Here is a 27,961-nt window from a genome sequence, read left to right on the forward strand (position 1 = left end):
AAGGCCGGATATTTGGGGACGGGGATAGCCGACTGCATCGACTCCAGTACGCAACTGGTACTTAATTTATCAACCCCCAAAAGATGAAAGGCAAAGCAATTTGATGAAAGGGATTTGAACTCAGAACGTAGAGGCAGACGAAATACCGCTAAGCATTTTGCCGGGTGTGCTAACGATTCTGCCAGCTTGCCACCTCAATAATAATAATAATAATAATAATAATAATAATAATAATAACAACAATCAGCAGTAGCAACAGAAGAACGTCGAATACAAACTGATCTACAGTCTCTGTGTGTTTGGCACAAAAAGCAGTTTAACTCTATTAAGGATTGTTTACAGACTGATCAACTGACAATAATAATAATAATAATAATTATAATTATAATATAAAGTGACTTTCTATCGATTTGATAGAAACATTTAAATTAAAACAAAAATTCTTTTAAAATAGAAATAAAAATGAAATAAAAATAAATGAAATGTAAAAAAAAATTAAAAATAATGAAAAATATGTAAAACTGATGGGTGACAATTTGGATGGTGGGTGGCATCGAGTATCCACCATGACCACCGCAACTGACGGGTGTTACGGACAAACAGATGAATAGAGAGAGAAAGAGAGAGAGAGGAGTCCTATTGTTATAAAAGGCAACACAAATGAGACTTCCTGTTAGATTAGGGGACAGGGGTTAGATCCATGAGAATCAAGGGCAAGTATCCCTTACCTTTATAGAACAGGTAGAGGGACCATAATTAAGGGTGCAATGTGTCACTTGTAGAGAATATGTGTATGCTTGTATGCATGTATGCACACACGTGTGTATGTACACATACACACACACACACACACATACATACAAACACATATACATACATATATAAAGTATATATATGTTCAAATATTTTACATAATATATACAGGTACATATATATTACCTATAATATATATAATGTAACTATATATGTACATACATATATGTATATATGGCGGTGACCCCTAATGCCAGTCAGGGTAAACAGGTAATCCCATATTTTCGGAGGCCGTAAATAACAGTAGCATAATAAGTAAGAAAGAGAAAATTTCTCCTAACAACTGGTCAACTTGTCATACTACAGCCTGCTTTGTACTGCCGGTGGACGCTACCAAAGATGAGACGGTCAGAGCGACTTTGGCAAGTCCTTTCTCCTCCAAGATGTCATGGGCCGAACACATACGCCCCTGCAAAAAGAGAGAAAAATGAGAATATGGTTAGAGCTATTTAAGAAAACAGAACAGCAATGATGTTTCCAAAAAACACCACCTAAATTATTGTGGTTACTATTATTTTTTTTTTTTTAAATCAAAGAAAAATGACCCATGCATCTTTGCTTAAATGCAAAGAAAATAATGTGTTTGTGACAGACATGATAAGCTAATAGGGAAACAAATGAAATCTAAAGGTGAGGAATACGCAGGAAAGGTGGTGCCCCAGCTTGGCCACAGCCAAATGACTGAAACCAATAAAAGAATAAACTGGATTGTTCTGACAGCATGGGACAGCCAGTAAAGGGTAGGGACACTGGTGGACCTGGTCAGCTCTACACATGATGGCACCTCTGGGACCATTAACCAACAGCTTAACCCTTTCATTACTGTATTTCTGTTGAGATGCTCTGTGCTTTTCAATTAATCTTAAATATAACAAAGAATTTAGTAAAATAACTTAGTTATCATTAAGCTAGTGTTAGGATCATAAATTGTGACTAAGGTTTGGTGGAAGATTTTAATTCAAAACTTTTGAAAACAGCACATTTGTACTACAGTGCTAGAGGCGGATTCAGCCAGGTTGGTAACGAAAGGGTTGAAACAAGATGACGATATATATTCGATATACAGAGGAGAAGTAGTTTAAAAGTAGATCTACATGAATGTGTTAACATTATTTAACCCTTTCATTTATTTTGAGGTGCTCTGTGTCTCTCTCAACTAATTTTAAATATAACAAAGAATTTAGTAAAATAACTTGGTTATCATTCAGCTAATTTTAGGAACATAAATTGTGACTAAGGTTTGGTGGAAGATTTTAATTCTAAACTTATGAAAACGAGACATTTGTATTCAGAACCAGAGCCAGTTTCAGCTGGGTTGGTAACGAAAGGGTTAAGTGAGGGAGTCTTAAAAAAAAGAGGGGCCTAAAATTACACAGAAAAGTACACTGGATACAAGAAGTATGAAACAAAACAATATAAAACAGAATGGTCACCGCTGGAACAATTTTGCTCATAAATCTGTTGATTCAGTGCTGACCTGGGGTTAAATCACAATTCACAACAAAGAGGGGTCAAAACTAAATAAAAATAACTATTTAGTTTGTGGTTCAAATATATTTATGCAGCCAGCTTCATTATTGCTATTGTTGTTGTGACATACATTTTTCCATGCTGGAATATCAGATGAAATTTGTTGAAGGAGATTTTTTTTTACAAGTTGGATGCTCTACCTGTTGCCAACCCTCAGTAGTTTCCAAGCAGGGCAACATTTTCCCTCCCTCAACCCAGATATCTTTCTATTGAAGACTACAAACATGACACAGCTTTTGTGACTACAATCACCATGCAATATACATATATAATACATACATACACACACACAATGGGCTTCTTTCAGTTTCCAACTACTAAATTCATTCACAAAACTTTGGGCCACCAGAGGCTTTAATAGAAGACACAGACCCAAGATACCACACAGTGGAACTGAACCTGAGATCATTTGGTTGAGAGGCAAGCTTCTTAACCAAACAACTGTGCTTGCACAAACCACAAGACCCCAAAATGATGATTTTCAACACACCTTAAAATATCTAGCATAACTGCTACTAGTTTGAAGGCATTCCCTTCTCCCTTGTTTATGCTTAGCATCACTGACTTACCATCTGAGCCAAACAAGGTCCACTTAATTTAAGTTCTAAACCTTTCTCAAACAATATTCCCAGCTTGCTGCTCAAATTTAGTAACAAAAAGATGTGGACATCTTATAATCACCAAAACTACATAAGTGTATGCATCCTGAACATCCTGGTTTCACTGATTGTGACCAGGTTGAGCGTGATCGTTACCGCGTCGCCTTACTAGCACTTGTGCTAGTGACACGTGAAACATTCAAGCGAGGTCGTTGCCAGTGCCGCTGGACTGGCTCCTGTGCAGGTGGCACATATAAAGCACCATTTGGGCATGACCATTGCCAGTACCACCAAACTGGCTCTCATGCCGGTGGCACATAAAAGTACCCACTCCACTCTCGGAGTGGTTGGCGTTAGGTTCGCCAGACCTCAGTCAAATCGTCCAACCCATGGAAAGCAGACGTTAAATGATGATGATGATGATGAGGCCGGTTACTCTGCTTCCAAACCAATGCCAGGCCATTCTGCAATTATACAATGCACTCTGAATATGGCCATGTTGGTTGAAAGAAAGGAATTAGAGAGACCACTTACCTTAGACACAGGGGACACTAATCTGAGTTTCTCAGAGTTGGAGGCTTCAAAAGCCCCTCCAGAAGGTTTTAGTCAACTTTTCAAAAATTCCCAAATCACATAAAAATTGTAATCAACAGCAGATGATCAGTTGGAGGTGTTTTATTAACAAGAGCTCCTCTGAGCATTCTCTTTACATTTTGTTTTGTCCAGTTACATCAAGTTCACTGTTATTTTATATTTACAACAATAAAAATGATGTTTCTTGTGTGCTGTTGTTTTTGTTATTTCCTTTGATGTTTTTGCCGAAGTGGCTGCAGTATTAATATGTTTACCTGTTGTTGATGTTGCAGGTTTAACTGTCAGAAGTGGTGGGGTTATGTAAATAGCTAACAGGTACTCGGCTGTTCTACCAAATCTTCAAACTTTCAGCCTCTTTTTTGCTTCTCTCTTCTCTTCTTTACTCCAAGAATAATAATGACAAGATTTCACAATGGTCAAGTCACAGCTTGCAGAGTGAGGACTTCTATCAAGGCTGCTGGAATAATTCCTCACTTTTTTTTTTGTTTTCAGGTGTAGTTTTGATTTCTGTTGTTGCTTCTAGATTGGTGGGGGAGGAAGGGGGTCATTTCTACTGCTACAGTTGTTATTGATGGTGGTGTTGGTGTGGTTGACAGCAAAATTGATCTTCAAGCCTTTAAGTGGACAGTATCACCACAAAATGTCTCTGTTATGTTGTAAAAGACTAAAAAATGTTGAAGTAGGATCTGCACTCTGACCACGTAAAACCCTCACCAACAACAACCCAAACAGACTCATGGCTTGAAGGGTTTGTTGCTCGAGTAGTGCAAAGGCACCATCCACCAGGAGCAGGGACTCACCGACAAATGCTGGATGCAGCGTCACACTGTTGCAGCACGTCCTCATACTACTGCCACATGTGAAACTAGATGTTCATGCAACAAACAACAGGGTAAGGGGCCACTTGGTAGTTCAATCAGGAAGATGCTTTCATGCTTTTCCTGACATTTAGAAAGGAATTCCAAACCTATCCCCAACCAGAGTAATTTATGAACTCCCAGAATTATCCCTCAAGCCCCAGCACTAAAACAGCTATGACCCTTATGCACCAGGACCTTATTTCTATTAGCACATCTACCGACCATCACCTATGTCTGTCATCCTAAATACAACAAAATAGAGATGAAACCTCAGCTTGCCTTCAACAAGTAATCTAATCTCCATTGTCCTGTGTTAGTCACATGATGCAAGTGATGAAGGTTCGTTACAAGTTTGTTTCCAGTTAAGTCACCAATTTGGCATACAACAAACCTTACTATTCCCCAAAATAAACCATTCCCATCTTGGTTGCTATGCCCCATTGCCTCTACACCAGCTTACCCGACCTCCATTCAAACGAGACTCTTCTGGTTTCTCCTCTTATTTTTGTCACCTTTTCATTTCCAGTCATGCTGAGTCTCTTTCTACATTTGCAGAACCAGTCAACCCTTGCAACTGCGTTCCTCCTCATCATTATTGCTACTAAGTCTGGAGGTAATGATGGAGGCAACCACAGTGGAAATACTGGGGAGGCCTGTTGTTTAGCGATGGCGCAGTAGGTCAACTTGCCACCAGGATAGCCATAATTAAACATCTTTTGCCTCCCACCCCCACCCAATGCCTCACCTTTTGTTCATCTTTATGGAATAAGAGGAAATGAGACACCACTTATATGATGGTGATGCTTACAACCAGTGTGATGTCAAGACAAGGACACACACATGTACACACACATGCACATACACGTAATATTAATTCCCACTTAAAAGTGGACGTCTCAGAACACAAAACACTCAAACAGTTACCATGATGTTCCCTCGGGATACTAATGCAGTATATTGTGTTCTAACACAAGATCCACTTTTAAGAGGGGATAAATATTACCTTTTGGCATTAACACTGTTTCTGTTGTTATTAATTAGTTTTTAATGAGTCCACTAGCTAATCACAGTACTAGTGTCTGAATAGACAGTGGGATTCAATATGTGTATTGTGAAGGAAAAATCATTGCTATGTCTAACCATGAATGTCTATCATTGATAAGGCCAAGGAAGGCGAAAATCACAGGATCTGGTTTTACTGGCAGAGGTAGCATGCAATTATCTCCCACTGGTGAACTCAAAATTCAATGCAACCAGCCATACATGTGATGGAGGGATGGGCTTCACCCCTCCCTCCCTATGCAGTAAAGAACTGAATTAAATACTACACAGCATTTAGTCCTGCAGGTTAACAACTCATCCCGATCCTCTTTGATGCAGACATTTCATAATTAAAGCAAAAATAAAACAAACATGTAATAACAACAAAAAAAAAAGAAAAGAAAAAGACAAAGAGAGAAAGGTAAAGTTGTGGATTAGTTTTTATCAAAAAAGTTTTAATTTACACAAGATTCTGAGGACAGAGACACGGGACTGTGGGTGACATTATTACAGACAGACAACCAAGAGTGGAAAACATGGACCTTTTTTTGGTATCTTTTAGTTTTGTACAAATATTAGACCCCACCACCACCACCACCATTGCCAGTATTGGCGGAGGGTGTAGGGGGAAGGTAATTCAATCTGCTAAAAATAGCAACTAAATTTCTCTCAAGTCACGCATTACAGTCTTTGAAAAAAGGAGGACGGACACATTACAATAATGTAGTCCTAGGTAAACTATGTCTAAATGAAAGACAGGATGGTCACGGTTGGAATGTCTTTGATCATAGGTCAGCTGGATCAGGGCTGACCCGCAGTTAAATATCACTATTTGGAGTAGTATCTATTAGCATTCTCTCTTCTCACACACAGCCGGCTGAAGTAACTAGTAATGGAATTACACCCTGCAACAACCATTACACCATGGTTAGCCCACATTACTCTGTAAGGAGCAGAGGACCAGTTTCCAGGCATATATATACATACATACATATATATATCAAAATAAGCAACAAGGATATCTAAGGTAGTGTAGTACAATCATTTCACGCTATTTCATTTTATTAAACACTGTAAGTATTACATCAGTTTTAAAATCTCGAGCAATCTTCAGCCACATATAGAATTTTTTAATTAAACGAACAATGCACATTTTTATACTTATTTCACAGTGTTTAATAAAATGAAGTAGCATGAAACGATTGTACTACACTACCTTAGATATCCTTGTTGCTTATTTTGATTATAATCACCCGATTTGATTTATATGGATAATACCATACAAAATTATGGTGCCTTTAACTAAAATACCATATTCATCTGAATCTAAATTTTGCTGAACTTATATATATATATATATATATACATACATACACATATATATTTCTTTCCAGATGGGATGCCAGTCTGTTGCAGGATTACTCTTTCTTACCAGCAGAGTGGAAGGGAGCAAACATGAAATGAAGTGTTTTGCTCAAGAACATAACATCATCCGGTCCAGGAATTGAAACCACAATCATACAACCATGAGTCCGACACCCTTACCACTCAACCACATGCCTCTACTGCTATTACGGTACCATGATGTAATGTCGCTATGCACTATACACAATGGTACCCGAATAATACCCTGCTTGCCATCCAACACCAAAAACTACACGGATAAACAAAGTAGCCTCTACATAGTTACTCAGCCTGCAAGATATAGCAGCCAACTCACTCTCAAATCACACCTAAATGCCTAAAAAAGGCGAAGAATACATAAGATAATGCAGTCCTAGACAGCACCAAAATTTGGAACGGTCATCACTATAAAAAGCCTTTGTTTGTAGGGGCTGACCCAGAGTTAAATAGCAATAATCACAGGGATGATAAAGTGGGTTCCTCCCTTGCCTAACACTGAGAGAGAGCAAAATACTGTGTTGTGATATAGTTTGTAGGGATAAACTGTCAGTTACGTCCTCTCTAGTGGGTACACGCCAGAAGAAGGGGACAGGGAGCATACCCTATGTTACTGAAAGCAACAGGAAAAGATTTTAGGCAACCCCAGCATTTCACTGGTACTTTATTCTATCAACCCAAGGAGGAGGTTCTATAATGCAGAAAATCTTTGTATGTTTGCATGTGTGTGTGTGTGGTGTGTTAGACACACACACATACACACATACAAATGTTAGTTTTCCAATGAAAGAGGGACCATTCAATAAAAAGTAAATTCAATTTTTCTAAACTGGATTCTTGTTCTACAAACTTGGGTTTCCCATTATTGGGATTATTAAGTGACCCCTGATTTTTTCATAGAAACCCCGAGACAGTAGAGGGAAAGGCATTATGAAACTATAACACAGGGGTTACTGCCACACTAGGGAACACCCGATTATGAGGTGGTAATGGAAGGGTTAGACTGTGACACGGATATTGAGTCTGCCACTAAAGAACATGAACAGCCCAGTTGAAGAGATTCAGAACAGTATCCCCCCTCCAATCCCATTTCATTCACAAACTTTGGGCTGAGCTGGAGCTATGATATAGAAGATACTTTCTCAAAATACGAAACCACGAGATTCAAAACTGAAAACCCCATATTTGCAAAAGTAAACTTGTTAACCAGTCAGCCTGGCCTGCAAAACACACACACACACGTATCTCTAGACATTTGTGAAGAGAAAGGAAGAAATGACGTAAAAATTACTAAAGCATGTTTATCAGAAGAACAGAAAAGTGTACATACACACAGACGCACACACGTGCACTCACACACATTCACAGGCACAAACACACACAAAGTTGTACGCATCACAGCAAAATGAAATTTATAAAACTAAATCAAATTAAATTTGGCAACAAATTATTAAAATGCTCCAGCTGAGCCACCCGTAAAAAAAGCAAATGTTTAAATTTAGTAACTGTGTGTGTGTGTGTGTGTGTGTGTGTGTGAGAGAGAGAGAGAGAGCAAGAGACCGAGAGAGGGTGAGAGAGCAAGAGAGAGAGAGACAGACAGATAGAGAGAAAGCAAGAGAGATGTGTAGTGCAGTTTATTTGAAGCCTTGACATGGCTTTGTTGCTACTCTGAACAATAAACAAGAAACTTAGAATAGAAACTGGAGAGAATCCTCAGCTCTCTCTTCATTTAAACATGTTTGATATGAACAAAAGTATATTTAAGATACATAAATCAATGTCTTTGATATATATACGGCACAAATAAGAAGGAGAGAATGGAAATGCTTGAATATGTAGTCTAGGGTTCAATCCCTCTTCATTGCCATTTGAAGTTCAGAAATGGAAAGGGAGATTTGTGAATTTTGTTTAGACAAAAGTCTTCAGGAAGTTCCTGTTAGAAATATCAGCCAAACGTTTGAGAGGAAGTGAACTTGCATCTCAGAGGAAGAAGAAGAATGTGGGGAAGACTGAAAGAGCTGTGAGAAGGAAAGAGAGGCATCGTGTCCTGGGAGGGAGATAGGAGACATTGTGTCCTGGGGGGAAGATAGGAGACATTGTGTCCTAGATGAAAAATAGGAGACACTGTGTCCTGGGAGAAGGAAAGAGACATGTGACCTGGGAGAAGGAAAGAGACATGTGACCTAGGAGAAGGAAAGAAACATTGTATCCTGGGAGAAGGAAAGAGACATTGTGACCTGAGAGGGAGATAGGAGACATTGTGTCCTGGGAGGAAGGTAGGAGACATTGTGTCCTGGGAGAAGGAGAGAGAGACATTATGTCCTGAGAGGAAGACAGGAGACATTGTGTCCTGGGAGAAGGAAAGAGACATGTGACCTGGGAGAAGGAAAGAGACATGTGACCTAGGAGAAGGAAAGAAACATTGTATCCTGGGAGAAGGAAAGAGACATTGTGACCTGAGAGGGAGATAGGAGACATTGTGTCCTGGGAGGAAGGTAGGAGACATTGTGTCCTGGGAGAAGGAGAGAGAGACATTATGTCCTGAGAGGAAGACAGGAGACATTGTGTCCTGGGAGAAAGAAAGGGACACTGTGTCCTGAGAGGAAGAGGGAAACACTGTCATGAGAAGGGGAAGAAAAGGACACTGTGTGTCTTGCGAAAGGCAGACAGGACACCAGATGACTGAATACTTGTAACAGAACAAACTCAATTAAGTCTCCAATGATCAGAGTTAATGAGTCAAACAACCAAACCTGTATCATAGAAGAAAACTGTGCAGAATCCTCTCAGAAGGATTGTTATTGTCTTTGGGAGGAGGTAACCATAAACCACGCCCCATTATAATGTCACCCATATGGCCCCTCAAGACTCAGAATGGGGTAATGGGTTCTGGATTTCTTCCTCTAAGAGATAAATAAAAAATATCTCAAACACATTCAATGTGATAGAGCTGTTTGGTAGATGCCAGGCTGGACAGATATTTCTTAGAATGACTGTAGTTTTAAAGGTACTGCACAAACTGACCACACGCACACTGACAAAAATCAATCCTTACTTCTAGAATCATGGCTCTTAAGAATTGTTCCTCTATTATATACTTTAACCCTTTCATTACTATATCTATTTTGAGATGTTCTGTGTTTTTTTCAATTACTTCAAATATAACAAAGAATTTAGTAAAATAACTTGGTTATTATTAAGCTAGTGTTAGAAGCATAAATTGCAACTAAGGTTTGGTGGAAGATTTTAATTCAAAACTTATGAAAATAAGACATTTGTACTACAGAGCCAGAGGTAGTTTCAGCTAGGTTGGTATCGAAAGGGTTAAGAATTGTTTCTCTATTATATATTTTAACCCTTTCATTACTGTATTTATTTTGAGATGCGCTGTGTTTCTTTCAATTAATTTTGAATAAAACACAGAATTTAGTAAAATAACTTAGTTATTATTAAGCTAGTGTTAGGAACATAAATTGTGACTAAGGTTTGGTGGAAGATTTTAATTCTAAACTTACGAAAACAAGGCATTTGTACTACAGAACCAGAAAAGCTGTAAATTTACTTTAAACATTGGAAGTGAATGACTTCCCTGTGTCCGATGAGATCTTGCCAAATTTTCTATATCAAGTCGAGCTATTGTGTAGATTCTACACCCGCTAGAAATGGCCGCACCATTTCCTTCTCATTTTATTTTAATAATCATTACTAGGTTTATCATGTATAATATAATTACTACAAGAGGTACAATTAAGTATAGTAATTATGTCATCTCAGGGCCCCTTAGAGCCTGATCGTCCCTTCAACAGGTCCAGCACTCCCTTCAGGGTGGTACTGTCCATGTTGAGAACCTCTGTTCGAGAGCCACAGATTTAGGGCCCCTAGGTAAGGTACATAACTCTGCTGGTTAGATTGCCTAACTTATACAAAATAGCATGCTCCAAGGTGAAAAGGTTGAACCATTTGTTTTATAGCTGGATGCCCTTCCAAATGTTCCCCCTTACTTGTTTTCCAAGTAAGGGATCTCTTAGTTCACATAACTTCAAAGGCACAAAGCAACCAGATGTTTTATTATAAGACAGAGAAGTACCAACAACAGTGTTTGAATGCTGGGGACTTTTATATAAGTGAGCGCAGATGTAAACACTAACACATACACACACACAGACAAGCAAAGAGAGATAGATAGATAGATAGAGAGAGAGAGAGAAGAGAGAGAGAGAGATAGGTAGGTAGATAGATAGGTAGGTAGGTAGGTAGATAGATAGGTAGATAGGTAGATAGATAGATAGATAGATAGATAGATAGATAGATAGATAGATAGATAGATAGATAGATAGATAGATAGAGAGACAGACAGACAGATAGATAGATATATACAGATAAATAGATAGACAGATCTAGATATATAGACAGACAGACATGTAGATATGTTATTCAACCCAAGTTCAACAAATACATTATCAAAATGTGTTAAAGCCATGATTATTGTGTCCTTTATTTTGATATTTCAAGACCCCTCTGCCCCGTAATGAAATTCAGCAAGGGATATAAGCCACCAAACTACTATTTCTCCTACACACAGACCTATGATTCTCAGCTTCACCAAGAAATCAACCTACAAAAAGTTACATGGTTTTCTTTTTTTAATTCCCCCACCCAGACAAAACCCAAAACTGGTTTCTTGAGCAATGAAAAGAAAATGAAAAATAGATGAAACAATTCTCCCCCGTTACCTCCACTTCACCCACCAACCCACTCTCTGCTTTTGACTAAACAAAAATAGTTTGAAATGACATGGCAAATAGCAACTGCTTTTTACAGACACACTGCCCATTAAACCTTTCGATTTAACCCTCACATTAAATATGACTTTATCCCAGATATACTTCAGTTTTATCCAAACAAAACCTATTGGATTATCCCAAATATATTTCAGATTTACCCAACCATAACTTGTAAACCCAGATAAATTTCATTATATATATTTCAATTTTGCCCTCACAAAACATGTCCAACTACACTGTTCTATATTTTAGAGATGAGGAATTATGTACAGATAGGTGTCCCCCACCTTGTTTGTTTTTACCACAACGTTTCGGCTGATGTACTCTCCAGCCTTAATCAGGTGTTCTGGTGGAATTTCAAACCCAACCCTTTATTACAAAAATAATAGGTTTATAAGCCCTAAAATTTGCTCCATAACTGCCCATGAGCATATAGTGTAGTGGTTAAGAGCACAGGCTACTAATCCCAAGATTCCAGGTACAATCCCAGTCAGTGACTTGAATAAATAATAATCATATTTGTCCTCATCTTGTTTGTTGTTAACACAATGCTTTGGCTGATATACCCCCCAGCCTTCATCAGGTGACTTGGGGTAATTTTGAAATTTAACCACTACACCATATGCCCATGGGTATAGGGTGTAGTGGTTAAGAGCACAGGCTACTAACCCCAAGATTCTGAGTTCGATTCCAGGCAGTGACCTGAATAATAATAATAATAATAGTAATAATAACAACATCGAAAAATACCTTAAGAATGTGAACCCAGGTTCGAAATTTCATCAAGACACTTGATGAAGGTATATCAGTCGAAATGTTCTGTTAACAACAAACAAGATGAGGTCAAATATCCGTCAAATGTAAATTATGTACATAATTTCTCATCTCTTAAATATAGAACTGTATGCCATTTTGGGCAAGAAGCCTTGAGCCAACCAAAAGTTTGCGAGTGGATTGTTTCATGCAATAGCCTATGCATGACACAGCTCCTGGTCACAGGTTCAATCCCAGCTGCCTGCTTCCCAATCAATATTCAACATAACCAGAATATTTGGTAGATGGAGATGGCAACAGAGTGGACTCCAACAAAGACACTCAAGAGCCAGGAGATAGTGTTAAACTAAATGATGAATTGGGATGAAACCCATGACACCAGTATATCACTGGTATACATATTATTTGACACCAAGATGAGATGACTCAATGGAGTCTGATATGTTTCAAATCCACACTAACAACTTAGGAAAATGAAACATTTTCAGTTTCATGTTACACTGCTGGCCTGACAATGATGTCTTTTCAAGTAGACAGTGAACCAATTATGTGTTGACAGGTGGAAGGTGCAGTTTATCTGACTGCATTCATGTGTATGGTGTGTATGTATGTATATATATATATAGATAGATAGATATAGATAGACAGATAGATATAGATAGACAGATAGATATAGATAGATAGATAGAGACAGATAGTTAGATAGATAGATAGATAGATACAGACAGACAGACAGACAGACAGACAGGTAGATAGATAGATAGATAGATAGATAGATAGATAGATAGATAGATAATGATAGGTGGTGTAAACAGTGGCAGGTCTTTGTAGAAAGAAAGAGTGAAAGAGAAACTAAGGAAGACATGGGTTCAAGCAGTGAAGATTCATCTCAAAATGTTGGAAATTCATAAAAGGGATAGAAAGGACAATAAGGGACTCATGCAATCCATACTAGCATGGAAAAGCAGAGAAATGATGATGATAACTGATTGGCTCAAACTGGACACAGGTAAGGGTGTAAAACCAAAGTAGAACAAAACAAAAAACCAAACTACCATTTCATTTGAGATGGTGAATTGTCTGAGATTTGGTGGTACTTGGTGCCGAGACAACTACCAAAGAATTCGCATATTGAAACTACTATCAAAAAATTATCAAACTTTACAGAGACCCCCCCCCCCAAATTAAAAATAATAATAATAACTTTTGTTATAAGTGGGAGTGGTAGAGGTAGGGAAAACGGTATTATCAAGCTGGATACCAGGTCCAAGTACTTGCAAGTAGACCCCACTAAAGGTACCCACAGACCAGACAGTGGTGGTTCCAAACTGAGCGACAGTGTTGCCAAGTAGTGGTGCCAAACCGAGCGATTGAGTGGTGGTGCCAAACAGAGACTTTTACCCAAGTAGGCTAAGCTGATATTTGAACCCAGAACACAAATGGCTAGAATCAATCCTTGAAAGACATCCAGTTTGATGTTCTTACTCTTCCAACAATCCAGAGATACTTTCTTTTTTCTCTATGAACCCCTCCACCACCAGAAGAATGAAAGAGAAAGTTGACATCGGCTGGATTTGAACGCAGAGACCAGAGGTTTGGAACCAATACCACAAGGCTTTCTATCTGACAGCTCTCTTCTTGGTGGATTTATTCATCAACTTCAGACTCACTGGAATTACAAAATAACATCACTGAATGTATGTGTGTATGGATGTGTGTGTGCGTGTGTGTGTGTCCATGGGAGTTACTGGATGATATCTTAAATATAGAAAATATTGCTCCCCTACACCTGATATCCACATGCCCAACATTTGGATATATATATGTATTAAACACACACTCATCTAATGTACAAATGAGAAAGAGTACTCAATACACATGATAGAGTTTATATATCGCTTACTTGTTTTACTTAATGGAATGTGACCAAGCTGGAGCACAACATTCAAAGGTTTCAGCATACGCCAAAGGTAAGGGAAGGTAACCAATATGGAATTGAATGTACATAGACACACACGCAGATACACGACATTTCATCACATGGGTGTTTAATCAAAGCAGGGTACTATAGACATCAACAACACTGAACCATACCATTTAATACTAAATTTCAATAAACTTATCCTAACAATCCAACTTCCACTTCACCTATTCCATGCCATTTTAACCCAACAATTGTCAAAATACCATTTCCTCTACCCTTAACCCCACATAGTCATATCATATATATTTCTTTATTGCTCACAAGGGGCTATTCATAGAGGGGACAAACAAGGACAGACAAAAGGATTAAGTCGATTACATTGATCCCAGTGCGTAACTGGTACTTTATTTATTGACCCCGAAAGGATGAAAGGCAAAGTTGACCTCGGCGGAATTTGAACTCAGAATGTAACGGCAGACGAAATACCGCGAAGCACTTGGCCCGGTGTGCTAACGTCTCTGCCAGCTCGCCGCCTTTTTTTTTTTTTTGCCATATCATATATATTATCTCAAAAGCAGGCCCCAGAACCTGTGTGTAAATATTTTGAATTAAGGCACAAGGCCTGAAATTTTGATGGGGATGAGGGTTAGCTTATTTCTCAATCTCAGTACGTGACTGGTATTTCATTTTAGTGACACTGGTAGGATGAAAACCAAAGATTTGAAAAGAGCCAATAAATATACCACCACAAGATGTTTCCTCCTCACCAGCAACATGGCAAATCCATGACACCCACATAGACTTTATCCCACCCCAACTGCCACCTGTCTTGCCTACCAATAACCTTCTTACTGCTTTCCACATCAATAAGTTTTCTCTTGTCACACACCACCGGCTTTTGTTTCACTTTGTCTGTCACTGGGTTTTATTGTATCACAATGTCACATCACTGGGCCTTGCCACAGTCCATGTCACACCCCATACTACAAGGTTTTGTCACACTTCGTCATTGGCTTTTCTTGTGTCTCGTCACTAGGTTTTGTCACACTTCATACTGCTGTGTCACAATGACAAAAGACTACCCTCCACCAGCACCACCACTCTGTGTCACCTGTCATGCTGTTCAATCACGTTACTCATTCTGATCCCCAGATCATGTCACACACCGCTTGACAAGATTATGTCATTACCTGTAACTCTTAGAATATATTACTGCCTTCTGCCCAGATATTAAACTATAAACCATTCTAATGGATTGTTTCATGCAATAGCCTATGCATGACACAGCTCCTGGTCACAGGTTCAATCCCAGCTGCCTGCTTCCCAATTAATATTCAACATAACCAGAATATTCTTCAATCTAGAGCCAATACAGTTTTTAACTACAAGCTGTTATCAACAATATGGGTCACAAAACTGTGAAGAGGGAGGGGACAGGTGGTGGAAATCAGATTAGCTATCTCCCAATAATAATAATAATATAATAATAATAATAATTATTATTATTATTATTAATAAGGTGAAGAACTGGCAGAATCATTGACATGTAGGCAAAATGCTTAGCAGCATTTTGTCCATCCTTACATTCTGCATTCAAATTCTGCTGAGGTCGACTTTGCCTTTCATCATTTTAGGGTCGATAAAATAAGTACCAGTTGAATACTGGGGTCGATGTAATCAACTGTTCCCTACCCACAACATTTCAGGCTTTGAGCCTATAATAGAAAGGATTGTTATTATTATAAAGGCCGTTAATAGTGGCAAGTTGGAAAAGTTTCAAGAAAACTCTTCAATGTTGCCACTACATACTAAAAGACACCCACATCCAACCAACAAATCTCTCTCTCTCTCTCCTTACCTTCTCTGTTGAATCCAACTTGTGACTCTGCACCAAATGTGCAAAGCCTTGCTTTAAAAGCCACTGTTTTCCATTCTCTGTTCCTGTTCAACTGTCTGATGCCAGGCAGATCTACATGGAGCAACAGCATCAGAAAGAAGGTTTTACTGGTGCCTATGTCCAAGATTAGACAAGGTAGAATTCTTTGCCCATCTATTTCTATTCTTACCTGTTCTTTCACAGCCAGGTAATAAGATTCACGGCTGAAACAGTCCAGCCTTGTCATACACAGTGTCACCTTGACAGTTACATTAATGTATCTGTGGAACATTCAGCCACTCATATGCAAATTCAATGAGTCTGTTGCTTCAGTTGACCAAACAACCGAAAACCTAGGATTGGAACCAGCAGAGCTCCTATATGTTTCATATTTTTTTCATATTCTTACCTGTTCTCTCTTACAGCCAGGTAAGATATTCAGCGGATAATCTCTCCCTTTCTCAAACCACTCCTTAATTTCCCTTTTATGTTCTTAACTTGTTTAATGACCACTTAAGAAAGTAATAGGACAAGTTTCAGCCATTAACTGACAACTCACTTCAGTATCACTAACTGGGTTTGAACTCACACCTCTTGGACTCCCATCTCCACCACAACAATGGTTATATTTTACCAAAGACAACAACACTGTCAAAAACTATTGATTCCCGTCTCAAACCTCTCCCTTTTCTTTAGTTTTGTATTCCTTTGCTGAAAATCCAAATATGAAACCCTAGTATATTGCTTATACAACTTACATCTACCCTTAACCTTCTAATACAGAAGTAAAGATCAATTTGGGGGCCGGGGTGGGTGGGTTGATTACTTTAACCCCCAGCACTCGAATGGTTTTTATTTCACTGACCTCTAAAGGATGGAAGGCAAAGTTGACTTTGGCAGAATTTGAACTCAGAACGTAAACATGGACAAAATGCCACTACACCTCTTGTCCAGTTTGCTGATAATACTGCCAGCTCGCCACCTCATTGATAATCCTTTCTACCATAGGCACAAGGGCTGAAATTTTTGGGGAGGGGACTAGTCAATTACATCGACCCTGAAAGGATGAAAAGCAAAGTTGAACTCAGCAGATTTGATCTCAGAATGTTGTGACGAATGAAATACAGCTAAGTATTTTGTCCAGCATGCTTACAATCCTCCCAGCTCACCAACTTAGTAATAACAATAACCTTTTCTACTGGAGACACAAGGCCTCAAATTTGTGGGGAGGGGACCAGTCGATTAGATCAACCCCAGTTCTTGACTGGTACTTAATTTATCGACTCCGAAAGGATGAAAGGCAAAGTCGAATCTGGTGGAATTTGATCTCAAAATGTAGAGACTGACAAAATACCGCTAAGCATTTTGTCCAGTGTGCTAACGATTCTGCCAGCTGGCCACCTTAATAATAATAATGATAATAATAATAATAATACTAATAATAATAATAATAATGATAATAATAATAACAACAACAATGTTTCTAATTTAGGCACAAGGCCAGAGTGTAAGTCAATTCTGACAACCCCATTAGTTTTGGCTGACTAACCCTGAAAGAATGAAAGTTAACCTCAGCAGGATTTGAACTCAGAATATGAAGAGCTGGAGCAAATACTGCAAAGTGTGTCACCAACGCTCTACCAATTCAGCAGTCTCACCACCTTCACCTTAATAATAATAATAATAATAACCATAATAATAATAACAACAATGGTAATAATAATGATGAGTTTTGAGAAGGACAAGCAATGCTGAAGGGACAAGTCAACATAAAATGATGTAACTGTTTTTTTTTTTTGTTCCACTGCAGTCTGCTGTCCCCAAACCAACAAAGATCACAAATGAAGACTCAAACCAGAAGAACAGAGAAGAGAGACTTAGTCCAGAAACCTAATTAAATGCATACACACACACAAACACAACATACAGTGTGTGGTGTGTGTGCCTTACATAGCCATGTATTCATCCTCCACACCACATTGTATATATAAGGGGTGGTGGTATTATAATGGTGTCAGTGATCAAAAGGATAGAAGAAGCAGGCACTACTCAAAGCCGGCTATGTTGAAGAGTTACTATAGACATGGTCTAAGGCACTAAATGTAATTAGTACGGATAACAGTAAACAGAAGTATACTGACAACCACTAATGAACTCATAGTTAATTAAGAAAAAAAAAAAGAAAAGGAAAAACAATAACTTAAGGCAAAAAAGAATACAAACAAACACATACACATACATACATACATCTATGCATACAGACATACACACAATTTAAAAGGGCTAACAGGTTTCCTTGGAAGTCTGTAGAAAATAGTGAAGTTCTGAATCGAGAGGTTTGCGGTTCAAATACAGGATAACTTCAGTAACATGTATTGAATGATGAGGTGAATCAGAAAAATGTTTGGTTGAGCCGGGTGAGGAGAGGCACAGGTTACATTAAACATTATATACACACATACATATATACATATATATATATATATACACACACAAATAGGCCCATTATATTGTATTAATACATGCATACACAATCAAACACAAGTATGTATATTAACATTCAGAGTTTTTGAAAAAGACATGAATGACCAAAGAAGGAAGAATTGTTGTTGCATTGGTCTGGGGAATATTCGACCAGTGAAAATGGTAAGGAAATAGTTTAGGGAGCTTCAGTGATTGCCTCTTTTTTTTTTTTTTTTCTTAGCCAAAAACAAAAAACAAAAACATTACTAGTATAACAACGATGAAAATGTGATCCGGCACAATGCCACAAACTTCAGAGGGCTTAAAGTCAAGGATACTGGTCCCAGTAGATAACTGGTACTTATTTAATGTACCCCAGTATAGTGAAAGACAAAACATAGTTCTAGATAGGGAGTGAACTCAAAATGTAAAGGATGGGAACTAACAACCACCAGGTATTCAGTCAGACACTCAACATTTTCTTCTCACCACAACCTTGCTCAAATTGTTTCCAATAGAAAACAGCTACACAAACCTTGGGAAGAAGTACAACCTAACATACGGACCCCAGTATTAAGCAGGTACTTAGTCTATTGATCCACAGGCAGACATAAAAGGACTTAATGGCAAATTCTTTGGTTGTTTTGACAGTTGCTCCACAGATTCCCCAAATAATAATAATGGTAAATCTGAAATTTTCCACCAACTTTTTTGTTTTCTTCCATTAGAAGAAACAAAGACAGAGAGTTCAAGTAAATTACTCCTCTTAATGTATGTATGTATACACACACACACACACACACACACACACACACACATATATATACATACATATATATATATATATATAATATATATATATATATATATATATGTGCATATACACACACTCAAACAGTGAGAGAGGATTGTGTATAAACACAAAGAAATAAGTCCACAGTAATTAAGAGTTCTGTTAATTACAGACCATTAAACTCAGTGTTTCTCTTAACAGCTGATGAGAAAAAGCATGAACTATACATGAAATTTATGCTTTTATTTATATTTGTGTGTGAGTGTGTGTGTGTGCGATGCACGCACATGTAGGGGAGTAGAGTATTGAATTAATTTGCAACTCCTCTCTGCTGGAATGATACAAGATTTCCATTCAAACACAACACAGTAAATTCCAGAATTTTCCTAATGTCTGGGGCTATTTGATAGTTTAACAGACAAAAACTAAGCTCTCTGATTAAATTTATAAGTTTGTGTGAGAAGGTTTATCACCGGAGGAAGGCAAGAGGAGAAAGACTGGGGGAACCTACTTTGTTAAGGAATAAATAGCTAGAATGTGGTCCTAAAAAAGGGCCAAGAGTAAAATCTAAGAATACAAAGAAAAACGAAAAAGAAAATGGATTATTTCATTCTGGTTGGAATGTTCCAAGTTTCCAATGTAAAATTTACACACACACACACGCATTGACATATATACACATATACATAATAGACACACAGAGAATTATATACATGCACACGTATTGTCTTTTTACTGTGTATCTCAGATACCAGTGCGGATAAAGAGAGTCAATGACATCGAGCCCAGAAAAATGAAAGGCAAATTCAACTTCAGTGAGATTGGAACTCAGAACAAAAAGGGCCATACTTAAATACGGCAAGTTATCTTGCCCTTGCTCAACACAATGAATCTACCAATCCACTGCCCTCATATATATATATATATATAATATATATATATATATATACACAAAATTTAGAGGACTGATCATTAAAAGTAGACAGCCTATACGCCAGATATAGATGTAAAAATCGCCATTTTCCACGAAGAATTTGCTCTCAAGAAAAAACTCAGCAAAAACCTGCTTATTTTTACATTTTGCTTTTTTTGCTGAGTTTTTTCTTGAGAACAAATTCTTCATGGAAAATGGCGATTTTAGCGTCTATATCTAGCGTATAGGCTGTCCACTTTTAGTGGCCAGTCCTCTAAATTTTGTATGTAAAAAAATTTTTAATCTTCAGATTTTTTAAAAAATATGCTAGGCCACTGGTTTTAATTGATTAATATCAATTTCTACCCAAATTTAATTTTAAATATATATATATAGAAGAGTGTTGTAGTGTCCTTGAAGTATTGCAGCATATGTAGGAAAGTGTGTATTTCAAAAAGGCTGTAGCAACAACAATACAGTTCAAGCATTAAATACTGATAACAAAGATAATGAAATATTGCTTTAGAAATATTTAAGTATAATATTTTAGGTAAAATGCTCCTTTGTGAAGGTGTTAAGGGAACATGAGTGGGGTAAAGGTTTTGCATCCTTCATGATTCATCGTGAATCAGCATGCCGACATAAAGGATGCACAACTTCCTGCTCTCAGTTCCTTAAGATGTTAACAGCTTTGTGAAGATGGGCATTTTACCCGAAATATTAGGATTAAATATTGCTTAGGCAACATTACAATATCTTCGCTCCTGCTATTATTGATGATTGAATTTCTAACTGCATTGCTAAAACATGCTGTGTTCTATATATCTGTGTGAGTGAGTGTGTGTGTATGTGTTTGTGTGTGTGTGAGAGAGAGAGAGAAAGCGAGAGAGTATGTAAAAGTTCTTTGTGCTTTTTTCTCTGAAAGATGGGTGGATATAAGTTATTGCACCAATTTAGTTGCTTCCATTTACATGAATTCCTGAGGGAGATAAAGGAAACTTTTCTGAAAAACAAAATAATTCCCCTCTAATGAGGTTTCCATCTGTTTCTGAAATTTTTCTTTTTTTTCCTTTAAAATTTGTAATTTGAAAATATTGACAAGTTCAGTCTCAATTGCATTATTATCCATTGTTGGGAACCGGTTGAGCAGTGAGGTTAGTTGAAAAGAAGATTGGACAGAGCAGGACATTTTGCATTCAATTTGGTCAAGATACATGCCATTCCATAGTTTTAGTAGAGATAAGTATTTTGTACGTGTGTGTGTGTGATATTTTTTGTCTATTTTGAGATGTAACAACATAAAAGGATTCAATCAGTTCTTCAGATGGGAATGTGGAGTGTGATGTGTGTTTCTTCTGTGGAAAGTTAACGGGATTACATATCGAAACCAAGGTTTCAGTCAACACATTGTTCCCCTGATATGTAGCCGACCTGATGTTTGGCTCAACAAAATCTTGGCTTAAATTACATCCAATTCTGTTAACCTTATTTATGTAACAACATGTGTGTGTGTGTGTGTGGTTGGTGTTGTGTAGAGGAGAAAAAGAAAGAAAAAGACAACAGGCAAGAGCAGATGCTTAAGCTTAAATAGGGAGAAAGAGAGAGACAGAAGGAGAGAAAGTATAAGACTGATGGACAGAAAATAGATAGGGAGGATACAAAAAAAAAAAATTATCATTTGATGCTGGCAAACCAAAAATCACAGCCAAAAGGAAAAAAATTTTAAAAGCCTGGTTCTCTCCCTTTGTTAGCAGTCTATTGAAACATGAATACACATTTGTGTGTGTGTGTGTGTGTGTGTGTGGTTGGTTGGTTGTTTTTTTTTTTTTAATGGAGAAACAAACAAAAGGATGAAGCAAGTTAATTGTGGAGAGCAGGGAGTTGTTTTCTTTTGTAGTTAATGTTCAATATTAGGGGTGGTTAGGGTTAGAAGGGAGATAAAAAAAAAAAGCGGGGGTGGGGGGTTTCGTCTTCCAGCTTCTGAATTAGTCATCACCGTTTATGTTTTCATCTGTTTATTTCTTTTCATTTTTTTTCTTTTCTTTTTTTCACCAACCAAACAAACAAAAAAAAAATTAAAAAAAGCTGGACAAAACAAGGATTGTTTGGGCTTGGGTTAGGGGTCATGGGAGGTGTCGCATGTTCTTGTGGTGGCATGGCACAGTGTTGGCCCCATGGCAACACAACAGTGGAAAAGTTAGTTGAATAATAGGAGCGAATGACTGACTCGGCAACATCCAAGAATTAATATAATCATTATTATCATCCTCATCATGGTGGGTGAATATTTGTTTAGTTTTTGCATTGATGATGATAGTAGTAGTAGTAGTGGTAGTAATATTGGTAGTAGTATTGGTGGTAGTAGTAGTAGTAGCAGCAGCAGCAACAGAAAGAGAAGTGTAGATTTTTGTCAGGTTAGAAGAGGCACTGGTTCCATGAAAAACTGCCTCAAGGAAGAATGTCTGTTCTGCTACCAATCTTTTTGGTCCACTGTCGGTGCAATGTAGGGTTATGTCGCAATGTGGTCACCAAAACTGAATTCAGTCATGGGTAACCATTCTCAATGAGCGTCCATCATTGGTGTTGAAGTCACGTCCACAAAGTCACAAGGTAAACCACAACAGAAAAATGGACAATCACTGACCACGTAACGGAAACGATGGCTTCATTCTTCACATAACTTGTTTCCACCATTTTAGGGTCTTCACAATTTTTACCATTTTCTCTTCTTTTTTTGTTTCTTTTTTTTCTTTTTTTTTTTTTTTTTTTCAAAGTTTGGAAAAAGAAAAATTGTCATTTTCTGGAGAGTTTTCTTCTGTTTTTGTTTTCTTTTTCTTTTTAAACTTTTTCATTGGTCTGAATGTTATTCTTTGAACCATCATTATAATCATCATCATCATCATCATCATCATCATCATCATCAATTGCAATTTAATAATGAAAGTATATTATTATGGTTAGGATAAAATATCCTTTGTTTTTGTTTTTTTGTTGTTTCTTCTTCTTACGCTTGTTTTATTTTTTTTTCTTGTTTAGGAGGGGAAGGAATAGCAATGGTTAGTAAGTAGTAGCGTCCACCATGCAAAGCATTCCTTTTCATGATGGTGGAAATATCCAGAGAAGCAGGAAGTTGGAAAGTAAAATGATTGCACAGAAGTAGGTAACAAGATAGTCTTTAGCTGTTAGTCGAGGAAAGCACATCAACTGCTCAACAGTGAAAGCGACTCGTGCAGGTCGTAACATCTCCACTATGTCATCGCATGCACAAAGGTGAGCCTGAAATGAAAGTCAAAAGTTCCAAGTTGGGTGACTGTGACCTTTAAAGGATGGCATTCACGGGGATGGCAATCACTGGGAATGCCATACAGACTGAGACAGCAGAGACACGGTCAAAGTCTTGCAGCAAATTAGATTATTATTATTATTATTATTTATTATTATTATTATTGTTATTAAGTCAAATCAATAAGGAAATAAATGGAAAGCAAACTAAAGGTTTTTTTGGGTGGGGGATAAAGAAGAAGGAGGAAAAAGAAATAAAGGTGGCGAGAAAGGAAGATGGAAAGGGAACAAAATGCAGTCAGGTAAGAATAAGAATCGGTGTGAAAGACTGTGTGTGTGTGTTTGAGAAAGAACTGGTAGCATTGCCAAGCCATTTCGCTGAACAGAATGGCAATATGAAGAACTGTCCAGAAAAGCAACACTTCTAACTATATTGGTGAGAGGAGGGGAGTCATGTTTGAAGAGTCACAGAAGTAGGGATTACAAGGAATTCAAAGGAATTTAAGGAGATGGGAAGAGTGGGGAGAGGTGTCTAGTGAGAGAAATCTATTTGTCTAATAGTGGAATCATCTTTACTTTAGGGACAGTTCTTCATTGAAATAAAGTAAAGCCAACTGAAAAAAATATATTTAAAAATACAAAAATAAGAAAGAAAAGCTAGTGTAAAATTGTCTTGAAGCATCAAGTGTAAAGCAGCCATAGGTAAGATATGGTGGTGGATGGGAGTAGGGGGGTAACTGATATTAATATGGAATCAATGGGGGACTTCCAAGACTAAAGAAAGGGACAAAAAAAAAAAGGGAAACCCTATCACTTTCTACTAACAATGACTTGGCCCTTTTAAATAAGGGCCAAGTGGCAGTCAGAAGTAAATTAATGGAACTGCCAATAAATAAACCAATGTCTTGAAGTTTTACTCCCATGGCTGGGCCGTGTGTGTGTCTAGCAGTAAACCTCCACTGAAGAACCCCTTCTAAAATACCCCTTAACAACAGAACTAAGGAACATGAAGTGGGAAGCAGTATGTCAAGATACCCAATTATTCTTCAGATAATAAAGTTCTATATTTAAGATGAGGAGTTATGTACATTATTTACATTAACAACAAACAAGATGAGGACAAATATCCGTCAAATGTAAATAATGTAAACAATGTATTCTTCAGATGTTGCCATTTATTATTTTATTTCCAATTCTGATAGAAAACGGATCTATAAGTTGGCACAGTTTGAGTTACAGAAATTGTTGGAATAATAAAGAATCGTCTTACCCATTGATCATACCCTCAGATCAATAGCTTTAATACTGCGATATAATTTACTATGCACCACATCAGTGTATTTACTATACACCACATCAGTGTGTGTAACTGACAGATCGCAACTACTATGCCTTAATAACTCACTAAACACCAAATCAGTTTCTATAGTGGTGACCATTCACCACTAGTATACATTTGTAGGCACCTAAGTCTCCTTATATATAGCATACATTAGTATTTAGTACAATGACACATTAAACAGTGTCTGTACTAATGAGGGAACTGCTACATGGACACTCAACTTGCTAGAAACCACAACAAAATTTCCCTCAAATCAAACCATACAGTTATAAAATAAGGGCACACTGGATAATGTAACCCTTGGATTACTGTCCCTAAATTTTTATGGCCGGAATGGCACTGGCCATAAGGCTTGGTTAACAAGGACTGACCAGGGGCTAAGCAACAACAACAAACTCAGCAAAATGCAATATGTCACAATTTTTGCAACAGAATTCAGTAAAAATGTTTTTGTGTTGGTGGCAGGGTTACTCGGCTTTCGGGTTAGGTAGAGTTAAACCAGGAGCCCCTTCACCGAGAATACTAGCAATGCAACATCTACAGTGGATGACTACTGAGTCAGTGTGCAAGGAGGAGGAAATCACAGAAGCATTAACAGGGGTGAGGGTGATAAGATGTTCAAATGGTAGCAGTCTACAGAATAACCAAAGCTGGTGCGATATCAGCATAATCAAATGATCAAAATTGTTTCCATTGTTATGTGGTGGCAGTATACATAGAACAGCAAAGGCAAGCAAGACAACAATTCCTGCAGAGGTGGCCAGCACTAAATATTTTCTACTACAGGAAAGCAGGGTTGGATGAGTTGGTAAAATATCAGGTATATGGATAAAGGGTTAAACGGTTGATGTTTCATTACCAGAGTTGTGTTGTGTCCATTAATTTCATAAATGTGTACCATGAGCAATGTTTAATTGGGGCAGGTGATAGGGTAGTATATCTTAACTTGCTGTCAACACTAGACAAACAAAAGGAAACTCAGTTGAGGGTGTCACTTAGTGAGGACGACACCTTCAAGTGATGTCCCAATTATTTTAATCAAGCACTGGACGTTGTTAATGTTTGTTAATTAGTAAAACAACTCAGCTAAAAGAATATAATTAAAGCTGGCTTATTGAATATATTAGAGAACAGGTATGAGATTAGTTTACTTAAGATGAACAAAAGAACAAAGACAGCAACAACAAAACATTAAATAAACTGCCTGGTCTTTAACTGATAGAAATCAACATCACCATTATCATTATCAGTTAGAACAGTCAAACAACTCTCAGTATCTTAATGACAATAGCATCATGGATCTATATAGGAGCTCACCTTACTTCGTCCTCCCCCCACCTCCTATTTGTCATTGTATTGATAACTAGGTGTAATAGTGGCAAGAAGTTTGCTTCCGAAACACATGGTCCAGGTTCAGTCCCACTACATGGTACCTAGGACCGACCAAAGCCTTGTGAGCGGATCTGGTAGACAGAAACTGGAAGAGGCCCATCATAAACATGGTGCAGCAAAAAGGTTGCCCCTGATTTCAAAAGTTAATAATTTGAAATAGGGGTAACCTTTCTGCCACACCCTGTATGTGTGTGTGTGTGTGTGATATATATATATATATATATATATATATTTCGTTTTTGGATTTGGTTTGCAAGATTCTTTATATGAGTTCGTGTGTTGAAGCATATTCTGTTGTGTCTGGGGAGAGTTATTTTCTTTTTGTGCCTTATAATGTAACACATTCACCGTGAAAAGGCTGCAAGATGCAACGAAAATTTTAGGAAAATGAAAATAAGAAATAAGTGGAAATTTTACTGGTGAGTGAGTTACATTATAAGGCACAAAAAAAAATGACTCTCCCAGGCACAACAGTGTATATATATATATATATATATATACACCACACACACATTTGTGTGTGTGTGTGTGTCCCACCACTGCTTTACCGCCTATGTTAGTGTGTTTACATCCCTATAACTTAGCAGTTCAACAATAGAATGACTACTAAGTTTTAATAAAAATAGGTACTGGAGTTGACATTCAATCGACTAAGGAATTCTGTATCTGAGAAGGGAACAAGAAATTATGTAACGGACTTATAGCATATGCATACTGAGTGCTAATACCTGGCCACTATCATCACTAAGCCTCAGCGAAATATTAGCTTTAAATTTTGGCACAAAACTAGCAATTTCAGGAAATGAGGGCGGGGTGAGTTGATTACATCAACCCCATTGTTCAATTAATATTTATTTTATCAACTCTGAAAGGATGAAAGCAAAGTCAAACTCGGGTGGAATTTGAACTCAGACTGTCAAAATGGATGAAATACTGCTCAGCAATTTGCCAGGTGTGCTAACAACGATTCTACCAGCTCACCACCCAAAATATATTAAAATACATACACTTACATTCATCTGTGTATGTGTGTCCATGTGTGTGTGTGTGTGAGCATGTGTGTGTGCATATGAGCTCTCAGTTGTGTTTGGAATTGAGAGCCATTATCTAGTTCGGTAAGTGAAACATAATCAGGTTAGTTCCCGTGTTTCCGTAAAAGAGCAAAATTGGTGCATGGTAACAGAGGCACCGTAGTCAATGGTTAGTAGTAGTAGTAGTAGAGACAGGGAAGAGAGGGGAGACATGGACAGCAGCAATAATAACAACAGCAGCAACAACAACAACAACAACAGCAGCAGCAGCAGACAATAAGAAGACTTCCAGGGACACAGAAATCGGCAACAGAGGAAAGAAGAATTAATAGATGAGATGTGAAGGAGAGAAAGAAATAGAAGTGGTTTGTTGTTGTTTATGGAAAGACAACAACAACAACGGTTACAACTTCAAGTCAGGAGACAATTAAGGTAACTATGTGGTCAGTTAACCTGCTAGACATAGCAGCAAAACAGTAAATTGACATGAAACCCTCTATTTCATCTTGAGAGAGAAAGGGGAAATTGGCCAGGGTAAGCACAGGTATA

General features: G+C 37.6%; 1 protein-coding gene and 2 long non-coding RNA genes across 18 annotated transcripts in view; all 3 read right to left on the reverse strand.

The window, feature by feature from the left end:
- Positions 1–895: 895 nt before the first annotated feature.
- The window catches only part of LOC115210975 (leucine-rich repeat and calponin homology domain-containing protein 4-like), a 303,130-nt gene continuing 276,064 nt past the window's right edge, over positions 896–27,961 (reverse strand). For 15 of the 16 annotated variants that reach the window (XM_036502378.1, XM_036502373.1, XM_036502384.1 and 12 more), the window contains one exon: positions 21,435–23,641. In XM_036502378.1, coding sequence (XP_036358271.1) covers positions 23,462–23,641 — 180 coding nt within the window. In that variant the 3' untranslated portion in view covers positions 21,435–23,461. Of the gene's footprint in view, positions 1,223–21,434; positions 23,642–27,961 lie in introns of those variants that run through there. The other variant, XM_036502375.1, reaches the window with a different exon arrangement.
- On the reverse strand, positions 7,684–10,048 carry LOC118763086. Its single transcript, XR_004998838.1, has 2 exons — positions 9,295–10,048; positions 7,684–8,969 (listed from the first exon to the last, which is right to left on the reverse strand). It is a non-coding gene; the product is annotated as an uncharacterized LOC118763086 (long non-coding RNA).
- Positions 13,149–17,205, reverse strand: LOC118763087. The gene is made up of 3 exons (XR_004998839.1): positions 15,604–17,205; positions 14,540–14,544; positions 13,149–13,533 (listed from the first exon to the last, which is right to left on the reverse strand). It is a non-coding gene; the product is annotated as an uncharacterized LOC118763087 (long non-coding RNA).

This window comes from Octopus sinensis, linkage group LG4 (assembly GCF_006345805.1).
Source record: "Octopus sinensis linkage group LG4, ASM634580v1, whole genome shotgun sequence".
Lineage (NCBI taxonomy): Eukaryota > Metazoa > Mollusca > Cephalopoda > Octopoda > Octopodidae > Octopus > Octopus sinensis.